General features: G+C 38.3%; 1 protein-coding gene across 9 annotated transcripts in view; it reads right to left on the minus strand.

Annotated features, from left to right (window-relative positions):
- rims1b (regulating synaptic membrane exocytosis 1b) overlaps positions 1-17384 on the minus strand; it is a 67982-nt gene that overhangs the window by 20912 nt on the left and 29686 nt on the right. For 7 of the 9 annotated variants that reach the window (XM_052545676.1, XM_052545669.1, XM_052545666.1 and 4 more), the window contains 12 exons: positions 16250-17124; positions 12622-12662; positions 12312-12422; positions 10747-10846; positions 10408-10531; positions 9896-9942; positions 9133-9251; positions 8703-8833; positions 8117-8288; positions 7518-7671; positions 5599-5655; positions 3184-3337 (listed from right to left, as the gene is read on the minus strand). In XM_052545676.1, coding sequence (XP_052401636.1) covers positions 3184-3337; positions 5599-5655; positions 7518-7671; positions 8117-8288; positions 8703-8833; positions 9133-9251; positions 9896-9942; positions 10408-10531; positions 10747-10846; positions 12312-12422; positions 12622-12662; positions 16250-17124 — 2085 coding nt within the window. The remainder of the gene's footprint in view (positions 1-3183; positions 3338-5598; positions 5656-7517; positions 7672-8116; positions 8289-8702; positions 8834-9132; positions 9252-9895; positions 9943-10407; positions 10532-10746; positions 10847-12311; positions 12423-12621; positions 12663-16249; positions 17125-17384) is intronic. The other 2 variants (XM_052545667.1, XM_052545673.1) reach the window with 1 other exon arrangement.

Raw genomic sequence — 17384 nt, forward strand, 5'->3', positions numbered from 1 at the left:
GGTTCCAGTCTAGTTACAGGGGGGAAAGAACACCAGCAGAGACGACAGAGCAGCTCTATTGAGGGAAAGACACGGGATCGACCACGGAGGAACTGATCATGGAAGAATACACATATGGGGTCGCCGTAGGGACCGCTAGATATGGATACCCAGCCTAACACAGGTTCCACAGCACATACGAGTGTAGGCCTGGTGTCAGATGCTCCGCCATGTCCGACTGCCGCAGTAGTGACATAGGAACTCACAGGGTTAGCCATACTGGGGAACACTTACTGAAGCAAAGGACGCATGTATCCGGCACAAGGTGGTGAGAGTGGCGTCTTAAGCCAACTCTAAGAACGGGTCACTTGTGCTACTGGCCACTGGGGGTGAGTATACAGGAAGATACCAGCTCTATACGGAGGCTATAGAATCTAGCGAACGTGTTAGGTGTCGCCCAGCCCGCAGCTCTACATATATCTGTCAGAGAGGCACCCTGCGCCAGGGCCCAGGAGGAAGCAACACTTCTAGTTGAGTCCGCTCGCAACCCGAACGGGCAAGGCACACCTTGGACTTCGTAGGCCAAGGTGATGGTATCCACTATTCAGTGGGCCATCCTCTGCTTGGAGACAGCCTTTCCCTTCTGCTGGCCTCCGTAACATACAAAGAGCTGATCTGAGGTCCTGAAGCTTTGCATTCTGTTCACGTAAACCCACAAAGAGCGGACGAGACAGAGAAAAAAGCTAGGGCTGGGTATGCCTCCTCCGAAGGAAGTGCTTGCAGGTTCACTACCTGGTCCCTGAAGGGAGTGGTAGGAACCTTGGGCACATATCCAAACCGGGGTCTTAGGACAACATGAGAGTTGGCCGGCCCAAATTCCAAGCACGATTCGTCAACGAAAAATGCTTGCAGGTCCCCTACCCTCTTGATGGAAGCGAGAGCAGTCAGGAGCACTGTCTTTAGTGACAGGAACTTTAAGTCTGCAATGGTTCGAAAGGGAGGTCCCTGCAGTGGGACATTGCCCGATCCAGGGAGCGTGCAGGGACTTTCATTGTCCGGAGGGCGAGGTCCATCACCACACACAGTTTCTGCATAACGAAACTACCCTCGTGCAACTCCTTGAGCACCTTGGTCTGGCAGACCTTCATGGGCACCATGGCATGCAGGGCGGAGGCAGCTTCTCCACAGGCTGAGTAAGCTTTGCCCGTGAGAGCGGACAAGAACTTACACACCTGGGAGGGGAGGCATGGATTTTCAGGCCAGGAGGTAGCAGTCTTGGGACACACCTGCATTGCCACAGACCGCTCCACCGGTAGAATCTCCACGTAACCCTTAGTTTCCCCGCCGTCAAGGGTAGTGAGGGAGGAAGAGGCACCAGAATGGTTCCGGGGAAGTCGTGGCCTAGTGGTTAGAGAGTTTGACTCCTAACCCTACGATTGTGGGTTTGAATCTTGGGCCGGCAATAACATGACTGAGGTGCCCTTGAGCAAGGCATCAAACCCCCAACTGCTCCCCGGGTGCCGCAGCATAAATGGCTGTCCACTGCTCCAGTTGTGTGTTCACAGTGTGTGTGTGTGTTCACTGCTCTGTGTGTGTGCACTTTGGATGGGTTAAATGCAGAGCACGAATTCTGAGTATGGATCACCAAACTTGGCTGAATTTCATGTCACTTTTTCACTTTCAAAAAGGTGCAGTCCTTGTCCTTGTAACCTCCTCATGCACTTCCGGAAAGAAAGGCACTGGGGCAGGGTGCTGTGAACCGGCACGGGCCGCCCCGAGATACCAATCGTCCAGCCGCAAAGGTTCAGGACACGGTGGGGGGGTTCCACTCGAGCCCGACACTTGCGGCGGCCCGGGAAAGCATAGCCTTTAGCTGGGGGTCTGACTCGGACAAAGCTGGCACACCTGAGGGGGGCAGCGCAGCCGAGTCGTCATCCCAAGAGGAGATTAGCTCACCCTCCGATGCAGCGACCGACATCTGATCATCCAGTGGAGCTCCAAAAGAAATGACTGGGACCACCGGGGGCGGCCCAGTGCGCACTCTTGGAGGCTCCGCGGGTAGCGTTACAGATGAGTGAGGGGGCCGAGGCTATTATCAAGGCCGAGGCTATCATCAAGGCTATTAACCGAAGTAGGCTTCTTCAGCTGGGCAGAAGAAGGGCTAGATCGGGAAATAAGCGAAGGGGCTCCACCTTTTTCGAGGTAACGGAGTCTCGACCGTTACGCTGCAACAGTCATGTGGTCATCCATGAGCGCCATCTCAGCGTGCTTATAGCCCAAACACGTGATACTGCGATCATGCCTGTATGCCGGAGTCAAACATTGGCTGTATCCAGAAATACACCATCTGAATGACATCTTGAAAAAGAAGTAGATTGATCATGTCAGCCCTCTGAAGTGCTGAAACGCACAAGGAGATAGCCGCGGCTACACACAGGGAAGTAGTGCAATCCTGTGTGAGCACTCTGAGTGTCATGCCCACTGAACCAACAACGCTGTGAAAACAGCTGTTTTGCTCAAATTGTTGACACAGAGAGATTGCGACCACCACTGCACGCGTCCTCACACCAACACCACACAGAGGCTTCCTCGCAGAGACTCGAATCACCGTTCTGTAGAATCTTGCAGGAGACAGGAACAGCATTCACTGTCTGGCTCCAAAGCGAAAGACAGGTATGCGAATGCACCTGCTGCTTGTTATATACTCGCGCTGCGATGCAAAGCAGCTGGTGCAATTATAGTATGCCAATATGCATTGGCTCGTTTTATTTCACTTGAAGTAGATAGGCTCTCACAAGCGATCCCCATTCATCAGAATCACTTCTGACTCACGTTGTAGTGATCTGACAAAGGGGAACAGGAATTATTAATCAGCAACAGCTTATAAGAAAAAAGTCAGAAAGAAACAAACAGTGATTTTCAATGGTAAAATAATAATAATGTTTATTATTATATGATTGAAAAAAATTATACTATAAAATAACATCAAAATAAATATCAATAAATGCAACAAATAAAAACAAATACAACAATGACTTTAACAAATTAATAATAATAATTATTATTATTATTACTATAAATGCTATTATAATTAAATATAATATACAATAATAATTGAAAAATAACAAAGGCCAAAAATCTAAACTGTTAAATAGTTTCTATGATTGGTCAGTTAGGTTGTGGTATCCAGTTGATGTGGCTCACCTCTGCATAGGGACGTGTGCAGGTCGAGAGCGGGCTCTACATTGGTCTTCTCTGTGTGGGGACACTGAGCGCGAGCGATGCTGTATGGCTGCCTGTCTCTCAGGTACGGTCAGTGTGCTTGACCTCTCCCTGTCCCTGGAGTTCCTCTCTGCTGCTTTAATACAAGTACATTCTGTGTCATGGACTTGTTCCAGCCAAAAATAAATAAAATAGGGACATTGGAGAGTGACACATTAACATTCACATTTCTAAAACTACTACAACAATTCATGCCAAAGTATTGTGCTGAATTACCAGCACAATTGCTACTGCTCTACACATGCTAGAAAGAAAACAAGCAAAAAATAAATAAAGAAAAACTAAATCTGCTCTGTATGATTGTACTGTTAGGATTTGTCTGAATTTGTCCCCTTTTATGCATTTATTTTCATGATCAATTGGTGTCATGTTTTACATTTGACTTATATTTCATTCGCTTGGCAGAACAAATATAAGAATTAACTGCACATGATGCATGAGTTTAGTAAAAGGTAAGAAAGTCTCTAAAAAGATGGCAAGTCTTGTGTGGCGGTAGAAATCTATAAAGCCTTGAATTGTGTTATTGTAAAAATATGATATGGATTTATTTATTTTTTTTGATGCTATCAGTGGGAGTTTTCCCTTACAAAAATTATTTCAACATAACGGCACCATACAATGGCTTCTTTATATCTTCTTTCTATCCATTTTTTCATTATTTTGTGGTATTTCTTGACATAGTGATCAAAACTAGTTAAACAGCAAAAACAATGCTTGATTCACATCTGAACTAATATTGAGCAAACAACACCACAAAAGCAATCTGTATCAATGTCATTAATTAATTTTCTAAAGTACAACTGTAAACCACTACAGATGATGCTACATTTCATCAAGGATTTGATGGTTACAACCACAGAATTTAACTAATTCATTAAGGATTTAACAGCATTTGTATCATTTTCACTGAAACACATACAGTTTCCACTACAATTCACTCATGAAAATGTCTATGAACTATGAAGTGAATGTATTTAGCACGATTTTGAACTGGAGAAGCACACTGATTTGCAATAGTAAGAAATTGGGGCTTTTTGTAAAAGAAATTTGGCATGCATGCAGTTAACGTTAAAAAGTAGATTTGGGAAGGAAGTGAATCGTCCCCCAATCAATGTTGAAAGGAATTTTAAATGTGCCTAAATTAAGCATTAAATGCTACAGGGTTTCTGAGAATTCATGACTCATGCATCTTATTGAACTTTTTATGATTGCTCCTCAAAGCACTAACTCTGAACAAGTGGAAGTTTTCCTAAATTAATAAACAGAATATAAATGGAAAGCACTCCAATATATCCCCCACAACCCCCAATGTTCAAATGAATCCTGAATAAATCCTGAGTTCTTTTATGTAAAAGTAATATAAATATCAAAATATGTCACATTATCAAGTTCTCAGTATTGACATTAACTATATATATATATATATATATATACATATATATATATATATATATATATATACATATATATATATATATATATATATATATATATACATATATATATATATATATATATATATATATATATATATATATATATATATATATATATATATATATATATATATATATATATATATATATAGGTGCAACTGTATAAGAAAATTTCAGTCAAACAGATTGTCCAGACAACAATCCTTAGATTTTATCTTGGATATCCAAGATACATAAGAGTATACCGTGTTTACTGCAGGTCTGACAACTTGCAGTACTCTTATGTTCAAAATAGTCATGGAATAAAGTATAAAAAAACAGCTTATTTATCTTTTATGCTCTAAATTCTACAGCAAGCTTTTCTATGCAGGCATGCAACAGAGGTAACACCCATTTTCATAAGACCCATACTAATCATGTTACATGCTGTTATACACTGTTATAATCACTTTATAACCTCTAGCTACTCCAGCTTGACAACAAAATTTAACAGGTCTTATGAAGGTGATAAAAGTGTGTTTTATATAGAGCGTGATTGTGGAGTCATTCCTCCACAGTGTCCATGCACAGAATTCATGTGGGGTGTTTCTGTGGTTCTGTGGTACACTCGACAGCCCAGCACAGGAGGAGAAAGACTCTGTTCTGTTTTTCTCAAACTAACAGAGCCTTCTTTTGTTATATATTATTATATTCTAAGCATACACACTCTGTTTGATTTTATGCTTTCATCTTTTTGCCAATTCAGAATAAATTAATTTGTATGCTTGTATGCAACTAAAAGGCTCAAAAGAACAGGAAACAACAACAACTGTAAACGCTAGTAATAAATATGTGACATTAGCTTTCTTTCTCACCCTGTGATGGGTTTCTACTCTTCAGAGTAATGATTGTCCCCACCCACCTGTGGACACTACCGTTATACCATCATCATAATCTGTTTCAATGATGCGATGAGATCCTGAGACACACACACACACACACACAGCATACAGTTCAACTACTGAACATAAAGTACAACAAAAATTATAACTGCAGTGCAACCTGCATTCAAAGCAATTCAGTTTTACCTCATTTTTCCTCCACCCTCTTCTCAACACAAACTGGGGTATGAATAATTAATGTGGTTGCATTGTTTGATCATTTACTTGCTTTATTTATACTGTAGCTGTTGATTTTGTTCTCATGTTCAGTAACTTCTTTCTTCTGTCTTTGCTCGTCTGCTTTAAATTATCAGTATTAATCTCATCAATAACATTAGTGATGGAAATGTTCATTAACAAAGTCTCTTTTGGTTTTGAAAACAATAAAAACAGTTTATAATATGCGTAAGGATGATGTATATATATATATATATATATATATATATATATATATATATATATATATATAAATTAAGATAAATTGTAAGTAATAAAAGGCAAGATGTACAATATTTTTTTAATGAAGAAAAGTATAGAAACTATATGTATTTTGTTTGTTTGTTTTTTTCAATAAATAATGATTATCATGCACTGGACAATAAACATCAGTAAACTAAAGCTATATAAAGCAATAAAACTACAACATGGAAAATTAATAACTGAAGTATAAAGCATTCACAGCATTGGATCACACTAGACTAAAATATTTTTGTCTTAAATTGAAAATTATCAAACATGAAATAAATTCAAAAGATTTTTCTTCAAAAGATAAAAACTTTTTTTTTTTTTAAATACATTTGATTGCGTATAGAACAAGTACGTTGCTCTTCATGACATTCACATTTCTCACAGAAAAACATGAAATTAAACACATAGGACCCTATTTTAACGATCTAAAAGCAAATTGTAAAGCGCATGGCGCAGGTGCACTCAGGGTGTGTCCAAATCCACTTTTGCTATTTTAACGACGGAAAAACGGTTGGCGCACCCGGGCGCATAGTCTAAACGGGTTGTCCCTATTCTCTTAATGAGTAAAGGGTGTTTTTTGGGCGTAACGTGCAATAAACCAATCAGAGTCTCATTTTCCATTCCCTTTAAGAGCCAGTTGCGCTCGTGCCATGATGGATTTGCCATTTACACCATGGAATTTGACAAGTGCAAAGACAGAACGCGTCTCCGAGATGAAATGGAGATGTTTGTGTGCGAGCAAATAGCCTAATTCTGATACATGTGTTGACTATCCATTATGACATGTAGGCATTTATATATATCTTATAAATGCATATAAAAATCTTATGCATTGCAATCCTTTAATTTTTTATATTTGGCATGTTTGTGTGCTGCTGTGCGTCCCTGTGTTAAATAAGCAGCGTGTACGCTCTTTAAATAAAGAAAAAACGTTGGACCAGACTTTAGACCAGGTTTGAGCTGGTCTATGGCTCAGTCTATTTTCAGCTCCTTAAAATAGCATTGCACCAGCAATGTGCCTCAACACGCCTCTTTTCTAGACCAGCACGCAAATGCATTTGCTAATTAAATGACGTGGTGCTGGATGCTGGATTGAAACTAGCAAACATACTTACGCTTTGCCTTGCGTCGCATTGTGATGGGTGTATTATAGGGCCCATAATACTGACCAATTTAAAACCATGTAAATAAAGGAAACAATTTGCATCACTTGATTTTAACTTTTAACTGAGGACATCATCTATAAAAGATACTTTCCTGAACAGGTAGCCTAATTGTGTTCATAAAATGTTTAAATTTGGGTTTAGATTTTAAGAAAAGAAAAAGAAAAAAGAAAAAGAAATGCAAACAGTTACCTTGATTTCTTTTTATGAAGACCTCACTTTTTACAGTGACACACACTGTTAGAACAAATATGCCAGCTTATACTTACTTTGCAGTTTTTTACTTGGACTGTCTCCATGAACATGTCTGCGAGGGAGGCATGGGGACGGCTGGGGCAATGGTAGGGACGACACATCATGAGTCTGCAATTTGTACCAGTGTGGCTGGTCATCCAATAGAGCTGTTTCCAGCTCGATCAGAATCTGGTCAAAACGAAAACCAGTAAAGGGGAATTTGAAACATGAAAGAATAGGAGTACCAGAGACACTTTACACCTGAGAAACATCAATTGTCTGCTTCAGAGCAACTGCACACCAGGGGGATGTATAAATTAGCATATTAACAAAATGGACTTCAAAGAGCAAATTGCTATGCTCCCACTGGCTTGGATTTATAAATAAATAAATATGTACATTTATATATATATATATATATATATATATATATATATATATATATATATATATATATATATATATATATATATATATATATATATATATATATTATATTATATTATATATATATATATTATTACCAGTGGAGTCAAGAAAATGGAACACAAGTACATATTATGTGTTGTTTTGAAGCTAGATATAGATACCTTGACATCTTAATGTCAGGACATACTAATTTAAGCACACACACCTCTCCCAGAAATTCACTCTCTTCCTCTTGGACCCTGGGCTGGTCCCAAACAGTGATCTCCAGCATGCGCTCTCTGAAGTCTCTGCGGTGGACGTGAGAGTACAGGAACGTCTGGTTCCACTTTGGCTCTGCACTCTTCTTCACCGTTTTCGTCCGTCTCTTGCTCTTGTCACTATATAGACGAATGTAGTGTGCTTAAAAGAATGCATGCAGTCTGCAAATTTTGCAAATTACTCCTAGAAATCAGCACAATAGTCTGCAGATTCCATTACCGCTTGCTTATTATTTAATCTTTTGGCATGGAATGTATTTCAGATACTCAGCAAAACCCAAAATGGAAAATGCAAGTCAGATCTTACATTAGAGAGCTAGTGCATGGACAAATATATTATCAAAGACAGAAAAAAAAAAATTGTTAGAAAAAAATAAAAAATTTTGAGGCCATCCGTTTACACTACCATTCAAAAGTTTACAGTCATATAGTTGTAGTGCTTTTAAGTCTCAACTCTGCTAAGCAAAAATACAGTAAAACAATAATATTGTGAAATATTTTTGAATTATTATTAATACATTTTAAATATTTTACCTTCTATCAGGAAGAAAATACATTTTGACGTAGGGATTTCTGGGTCGTCCGTCTGGTCGAGGGGGCAGTTCTCGTGCTTGTAGGACATTGACAATAAGCTGATGGCCCACTTTATCATACCATAATTTCACCTTGGTATAAAAAAAAACAAAAAACATTTATATATATATATATATATATATATATATATATATATATATATATATATATATATATATATATATATATATATATAATTTAAAAATTAGAATAATAATAAATAAACATATCAATTTCTCCAAGTTTTAAAGTGTTGGCAATAAAAAAAAATGTATTACTCAGTTAACAGATAAAATACGTCAACCTTGTCACATGCCACATTCATTTTCAGGTGTGAAAATTTGTCTACATATTTTTTTCTGCAAAGTGTTTTCCCCCTCTCCATGCTCACCGACAGCTGTCCCGGCAGAACCAGAGGGAGGTCTCTCAACATCCCAGGACTAGTCGGTGACATTACAGAGATGGATGGACGCTCCATCTTTTGGGATTCATCTATAGAACTCGAACCAGCTATAAGTTCAAAAAGTTGACATAATAAGTATACAGCTGTGATATATTGCACACTTAATGGTAAAATGTACTTAATTTTGATTTTTAATCATAGTTTTTGTCATGTCACATTCGATAAAGATGATAGTTTACCCACATGTTGTTCTAAACCTATATAATTTTCTGTCTTATGTAGAACATAAAAGAAAATATCTTGAAGAATGCTGGTAATCAAAAAATGGTCCCATTGACTTCCATAGTATTTATTTCCCTCCCATGGAAGTCAATGGGAACCAACAACTGTTTGGTTCTTTAAAATATCTTCTTTTGTGTTCGACATACAGGTTTGGAATGACACAAGGGTGCGAAAATGATGACAACATTTTAATATTTTTGTTGAACTATACCTTTAATGACAGTTTTTGAAAATAATTTTGTTGAAGTGATTAACACTGCCCTTGTGTCAAACAATGAAATTCAATAGTGACTCTCTTTTTGATGCATTTTAACCGCGTGGAAAAAGCAGCTTGGACATTCTGCTAAATATCTCCTTTTGTGCTCTACGTAACAAACAAAGTCATACAGGTTTGAAATGACACAAGTGTGAGTAAATGATGTCAGAATTTTCACTAGAACCATCTTTTTAAACTAGTCACAAAACCTACTTGATTCTAGAGGAGGATGTGATGTTCCTGGAAGTCTTGGAGTATCTCTGCAAGAAACAGACAATTGGAGCACAGGAGAAAAGAGTGTCAGTTGACAGATCATTAGCTTCTCTCTCGGTTCGTTTTTCCACACACATACACACAAACTTGACTGCACATTCCCTCTTGAGACATCATAGCAAAACTGTCCAGACGCAGGAAAGAATAGGGAACCGAAGGACCGCTCTAATGCGATGGCTGAACAGTTTTAAGGGTGAGATCAGGGTCTGGAGCATGTAGGGTGACAATGGGGACACTGGGAAGACAAACACTCTCAGATACTACTTTACTTACTGATAAGCTCTATAGACCTTTTTCAAGAAGTTTTTGGACAGAATTCGCTGAATACATCTTTAACATGCAACAGGAAGAAAAATCACTGAAGTCACTCATAAATCTAAAAGTTTGTTTTCTTTATTTAATTTCTAAACTAGCCGCTCGTTTTTTTTTTTTTTTTGGTTTGTTTAGCTTACCCAATTGGTCTGGAAACAACTATTTCCACTTGAGGTGCTGACTGGGACTCCAGAATAATGTTGTAAACTTCTTTTTTAGTTGCTCCAGGCAACGCCTTTCCGTTCCACTGTAAAACCTCATCGCCTGAAATCAAAAAAAGAAACCATTTAGCACTTGGCGGCGTCCTGCATAGACAGACTGACTGAATAATGAGCTGTGAAAAATTACACGTAGATATGCAACCAAAAATATCAACGGAGATCTAGCAGAAGACATTCATAAAGCTAAGGAGAAACTTAAATATTTAAATACTGCAACTTTCTTACAAAATAAGTCAGTCTAATTTTTATAATTATTACCTGCTCGTAAATGGCCTACAATGTCAGCCAAACTTCCTTTCTTTACTTTGGTGATAAAGGCCCCCAGTCTCCCTGCCTCTGTCATTTTTCCACCAACCACCTGGACAGGACAGACGCATCAAGTCAAGTCAAATCAGCTTTATGGTGTTAAACAGGAAAGTAACAGAACCACTTATACAAATCCAAAATTCTGCCATAAAGCAGCTCTAGTGGACAAAAGTGTCATTGTTTGGTACAGTTTTGATTCAGATGAGTTCAGTAATTAAACTAGTTCAATTCAGCGATGAGAAGCTCTACTGAGAACAGCAGTGTCGTTATTCAGCCCGCGTCATTTCAAGTTTTTTCTCATCCCGTAGCATCAGTGCTGTTTAAGCAAGCCAAAAGATGACAGTAGCAACGAACCCAGACTCCATTGGGTGAACGAAATGGAGAAAAAAAAAAAAAGAATAGTTTCCTTCCCCAGCTCCACCTGTATAGGTGTGCTCATGTTATTACATATAGTATTTGTGCATCAGCAGTATGTCTTAAATACTTACAGCACCATATCTGCCTATTTATTGGCCATAGCAAGTTACTGTACTTGCTTTGCAGCAGCAGTAATAATCTACAACAACATCAATAACCAAAAGCAGCAGCAGCGTAGCAGTTGTATTCTGCCAAGACCAAGACCAAATACAGTACCATTGTCATTATCATTCCCATGCCAAAATCTTTCAAGGGTTGTCATAATAGAACTATAACAAACCTTGTCATTGTTACCTTTATCATTACCTCCGCATCAGGAGCAGCGGTGATTCAAAACCACATAATAGAAAGAAGACCACCAGTTTCTGTGAGCTCAGTGTGGAAGGAAGTGGATTACTTGACAATCGGCATTCTGTATTTTGGCGTTCGCTTGTACAGTGGCTGTGAACTGTCAAAAAACTCAAACTGAAAAAATCGAACCCGATCTGAATTTCTTTTAATGACGGATGAATATTTCGGAGGCAGTGTGTAAACGTGATTGCCATAAGGTGAGGTCAATTTTTTTCAAAAAAGTGTGCAATGACCTTACTGTTGCAAAGGTTAGCAAGTAAAATCCAGTCATTTTAATGGGAATCAGTGCAATGAAGATTTTCACCTGATGGACTTCTGGAGGCAAATAAATTTCCCTATGCCAATTTCGCTTTGGGTTCAAGTTTTTGAACTTTGACCTAAATTTGCAGCACAGACTGAAAGCAAGTCTCTTCAGCAGTGACTTCTGTCTGGGTGGAGATTCCTAACTTGGACAAGGTCCTCCTTCTTTCTACTGAGCTGGATCTGCATTACACTTCAATTATAAAGCAAAAAGCTGTAAGGAAAGCTGTTGTTTAGGGCTGGTTTGTTTGCTAGCTGTCAGAATAGCTTTAGATGTTTATTTTATCATCATTATTTCCATATTATTAACTATATTTTGTCACATCTGGATGCCTGTAAAATTTCAATAGAGTAAACGGGACACAACCTTCAGTGTAGTCCAACCCCTCAAGTACAAAACACGGACAAAGATGTGATTAGCTAGTGTTAACTGCCATTGACAAGCTCACCTTCAGACCCAGCAGGGAACCGGCTTCTCGTGGCATGGTGGAGCGCTTACTTAGAGTGATGCGGCCAATCAAATGATCTCCCTCTTTGGATGGCTGCCAGCTCACTGGATGCTGTGAGGAAGCAAACAATGCTTTTTTAGTCCCATTTATGCTGAACACACATTGCTGACATGACATGTATATGTAAACATACAGTTCAATGAGTTCAGCTACAGAAACGCTGTCGTCAAACATCTTCTGTTTCTGCTATTATTCATTGCCACTGATACATGACTGAAAAATATGATTGAAATACAATTGAAATACTAACATGCCACACAGTTGGGTCCAGCGGATGACAGTCCCAGTCACCTGCAAAAATTAAAATAATTAATCCAAAATAGAGTTGTAAAAGCCTGATGGCACTCATAATGGAGGGCTGTTTTAAAAACTGTGTAGCTTCCAGATGAAAACCGATTTGTGAGTAATATACTATTAGACTTAACTTTTTTTATTTGTTAGAGTTATTTAATAGTTTTATTAAGTTTACTTAGTTTTAGTTAATTAAATTACTTAATAGAACATGACAAATGTTGGCAACTAGCTGAAATAAATTTAATAAGTCCTTAAAATGTTTATTGATGTTTTTAGCTTTGACTGACATTAATCTATTTTTTTTTTTTCGTAATTACAAACTTGTTTTGTAAGAAACATGCTAGTGGATTCAGATACTTTTTTTTAATTTTATTTTTATTTTATGTGAATAACACTTCTAGAGAAAATGTATTTTCATATATAAATATAATGTACAAAGGAGATTTTTATCATTTCAACCTGTCAATCATTCTGGCCAATGTCATACAATACAGAATAAATGCTTTAAAAGCAGTAAGAAAAATTAACTGTGTTTAACATTTAATCGCATGCGTTATTCTGACAGGCCTAATCAATACATGCCCAGAACTTGACCTTTACCGTATAGGAAGAGGGAATTATCTCTCTTGATATACTGTGTATAAGAATAGTCTCATAGATTTACACTTAAGAAGAAAACTAATGCTGTAAATTAATAGAGAGTTCATTTAACTTAAGGGGAGCATATCACAAAGTATCTTTGCCTTCAGCAACAAAGGTGGGGGATGTTTAAAGTGCCAAAGCCCAAACAAGATAATATATGGTCTGTATAAAATTTTACAGTCTCATTTGATCATCTTGATTACATTCATAAAACTGTCTTACATGTCTAATGTATAGTGGCCAAGAAGACCCTGCGAACATACTGAATGAAGCAGGAGCTATTCCCTTGGCAATCACTGACATTATAAGCTTCTGTCCAGTATTAGCTTGTCCTAGTCATCAGGAATGAAGTCTCATTAGCTCTGTGATTGTTAACAATGTAACATCTAAACGAAACGGTTTTACTTGAGTTTAAAAACGTTAATTAAAATCAACCTAATTCCATTAAGTTATACAAGTAAAACTACTTTATATGAGTTAAATCATGTAGAAAAACTCTTTGAAGTTACAATATAGGTTACCCCTTATAAAATTATAATAACACATTTTATCAGAATTATTGCAATTTCATGTAACCACATATTAAGAAAATGCCAACTCATGTGAAGCATCTATTCTACCTCTTCAGCTTTCCTAAATCATTATATTTCTCATATAAATGAACACACTCTATATGTTATGAAAACTGGCAAAACTAACTTCTCTCAAAAGTTTATATAGTAAAAATGTAAATATTGAGTTCAACAATTATTAGTAATTATATCAACACTTCTATAAGTATAAATCCTAAATCCTACTCAATTGGTAATAAATACACATGCACAACAATAATCACAAACAATACGTCAAGATTCAAGTTATTCATGTTTAAGACCTTTTTCAGGATAAATAACCAGCAGACCAAAATTGGCATCAAATCAATAAATTCAATGAAAACATGTTATCTCATCTCCAGTGTTGGTGCAATCTCTGTCTTTTGCATTTTTAGGACAGGATAGGAGGAGGTGATGGTGGGGTGACGCTAAATATAAATCTAATTTTCACAATTTTAACATAATTTGACCAAATTGGAGCTTGATTACAAATGCATAATGCCAAGGACTTTCAAAATTCTGTGGTCTGCAGCTGAGAGTAATGGAAAGAGCCAAAGCGTAATCATGCTCAGAGCTGGAATGGGTTACCCAAGGATGAATATCAAAAGGTCCCCAAATGGAACATGCTACATCCCAGGACTGATGAAAGCCAGCCAGTCAGTCACTCAGTGGTTTTATGTGAGAGAGCTGATGACCTAATTCCCAAATCTGGTGCCCTAAAATGTTCCAAATAAACAAATGGAGCTTCACTGCATGAATCAGCAGGGTTTGTTTCACAGACCTCAGACTCAAGACTGATCATCATGGTTGAACAGCTTCTATGACGCACGTAAGATGATGCTATGCATGGCTATGAATTATGCAGAAAAAACTATATATATATATATATATATATATATATATATATATATTCATGTAATTATTAAAAACGTATTATAACATTGGGAGCTGACTGGAACTGATCAAAGCTGCAGTGCAAGTGTCGTGCACACACTCGCACATACAATACATTCACATCACCCTAGCTGACCTTGGATTTCACACTAAATGCAAAACAGAGCTGTTTAAGATGTTAATTATTTGCATTCATCGAAGCCGAACAAGTGAAAGTTGCATTTTAAAGATTAAATCCATAAAGTGTGGGTAGCAGTTTTACTGTTGTATTATTCCTGATTTGCATTTTCTCTGTGTTTTTATTCACTTTTAGAAATAGTGTGTGTGAGCAGAATAAAGAGCATAGTTACACTAAATGTTTTTTTTAATGTTTTTGAAAGAAATATCTTCAGCTCAACCAAGGTTGCATTCATTTAATCAAAAATACAGTAAAAACTGATATTTTTATATATTCTTAAATAACTAGCTCAATATACATTAAAATGTAATTTATTCCTTTGGTCAAAGTTGAATGTTCAGCATCATTACTCCAGTCTTCAGTGTCACATGATCCTTCAGAAATAATTTTTAATATGCTGATTTGTATTATCAATGTTGAAAACAGTTGTGCTGCTTCATATTTTTGTGGAGGTGATAGGATAGAAATATAGAAACAGAAATGTTTTAACATTATAAATGTCTTTACTGTCATTTTGGTCCAATATAATAAATTCTTGGTGAATGAAAGTACTAGTTCTTTAAAAAAAATAATTATAATAATTCTTACTGACCACTAAACGTATAGTTTATATATACAATTTATTTGGACTAATACTGAATTAGTTGACTGCACTGTTCATTTGTTTCCAGTATAACATTTAAGAAAATAAACTTACTTAATCAAAGACAGTTTCTCATTTTAGTTTAAAACACCCTCTACTTTAATAACCTTGTGTTTGGGGAAGTCATGGCCTAGTTGTTAGGAGAGTTTGACTCCTAACCCTAAGGTTGTGGGTTCGAGTCTCTGGCCGGCAATACCACAACTTAGGTGCCCTTGAGCAAGTTACTGAACCCCCAACTGCTCCCCGGGTGCCACAGCATAAATGGCTGCCCACTGCTCTGGATGTGTGTTCATGGTGTGTGTGTGTGTTCACTGCTGTGTGTGTGCACTTTGGATGGGTTAAATGCAGAGCATGAATTCTGAGTATGGATCACCATACTTGGCTGTATGTCACGTCACTTAATCACTTAGTAATAAAATGGTGTCAGTGCCCATGGCCCAGAGTCCCACACCAAACACACACCATTAATCTGTTTACACTTACTGCTGCCATGATCATTGAAAAATATACAATTAAAAAAAATAATAATAATAATTTATCACCAAATTTACCACTGTATTGTGTATGTAAACAAGAGTGTTCAGTGAATTTGGGACTATTTGACAATAATATGAGCTACATAAAGATTACCTACCTTTTTCACTAACACTTTCAATCTCCACATCCTCACAGCTGGTGTATTCAGGCGTGGAGCCGCCCTCTTCTTCCGAGCTACTGATGGACATCTGCCTTTTGTTGAGGCCTCGTTTGGGTCTATAGGCTCTAGGTGGAGGAGGCCGTAATGACTCAGATTGGTCAGAGCTAAGAGAAGAATCTTTACGCATGATTTCTGCAGCCTTTTCCCGCTTAGCCCTGTGCAGAAAAGCTGCGGACCCAGGTTCCAGATACCCCTTTGGGCCCCAGTCCTTTCCATCCCTGAGGTCTGGAGGCCCAGTAGGGCCCACTTGAGGGCCCCCGTGGCCCTGTTTCGTGAGGGATCCTTGTCCCCCAATGCCACCCCCCACGGTCCTGTCCACAGAATAAGCTCGATGGTTTTCTAAAAGGGCCTTGCGGTCTTCGTTGTTAGCCACTCGTTGCCTGCTCATTCTATTTCCAGCTGCCTCACCCCCATCTTGCATTAATCCAACTTCGTTGATGGCTTGGTCACTGTGATGACGCTCCTGACGCATTTTGGACACTTTGGCATGCATACGCATTTCCTGTTCCTCCTTCTGCGGTTTAACAGGGTAGCGTGCAAGGTTCGGGTCACTGCGGTACCGAGTCTGATACTCTGCCTCTCGTCTTTGACGCTCTCGCTCTTCCTCTTCCTGTCTACTTCGCCGCTGGGGATGGGTGGGCTCATCTTCTGGATATTCCTGCGAGTGGACTTTCTCCAATCGCCTGCTGTCACGCTTCTCACCTGGAGCTCGGTCTTCAGAGGCCTGTGATGACAACCGGCCTGGGCCTCGCCTTCTCTCTCCACGTCCCACCACCTTTCCGTTCTGCTCGTGCAGGGACACTGGTCTCTTCCTATCATTCAGCAGACAGAAGTTGGAAAGACTGTGAGATACTGTATAGCATTTAGAATTTCCAAGTGCTGCATCCATTTTGCCTTTACAACTGCTACAATAGCAGTTATTTAAGATAAATAGCACAACTACTGTTTCAAATTGTGGGAATTCAAATCCAAAAAGGAGGTTAGTAGAATATGCATCTGATAGGAAGAAAAGCAACAGTCATCATCTTATAAAGAGACTATAAGGCAGGAGGTGCAGTCCACGTACTGCCAG

Source organism: Carassius gibelio, chromosome B1, assembly GCF_023724105.1.
Source record: "Carassius gibelio isolate Cgi1373 ecotype wild population from Czech Republic chromosome B1, carGib1.2-hapl.c, whole genome shotgun sequence".
NCBI classification, from domain to species: domain Eukaryota; kingdom Metazoa; phylum Chordata; class Actinopteri; order Cypriniformes; family Cyprinidae; genus Carassius; species Carassius gibelio.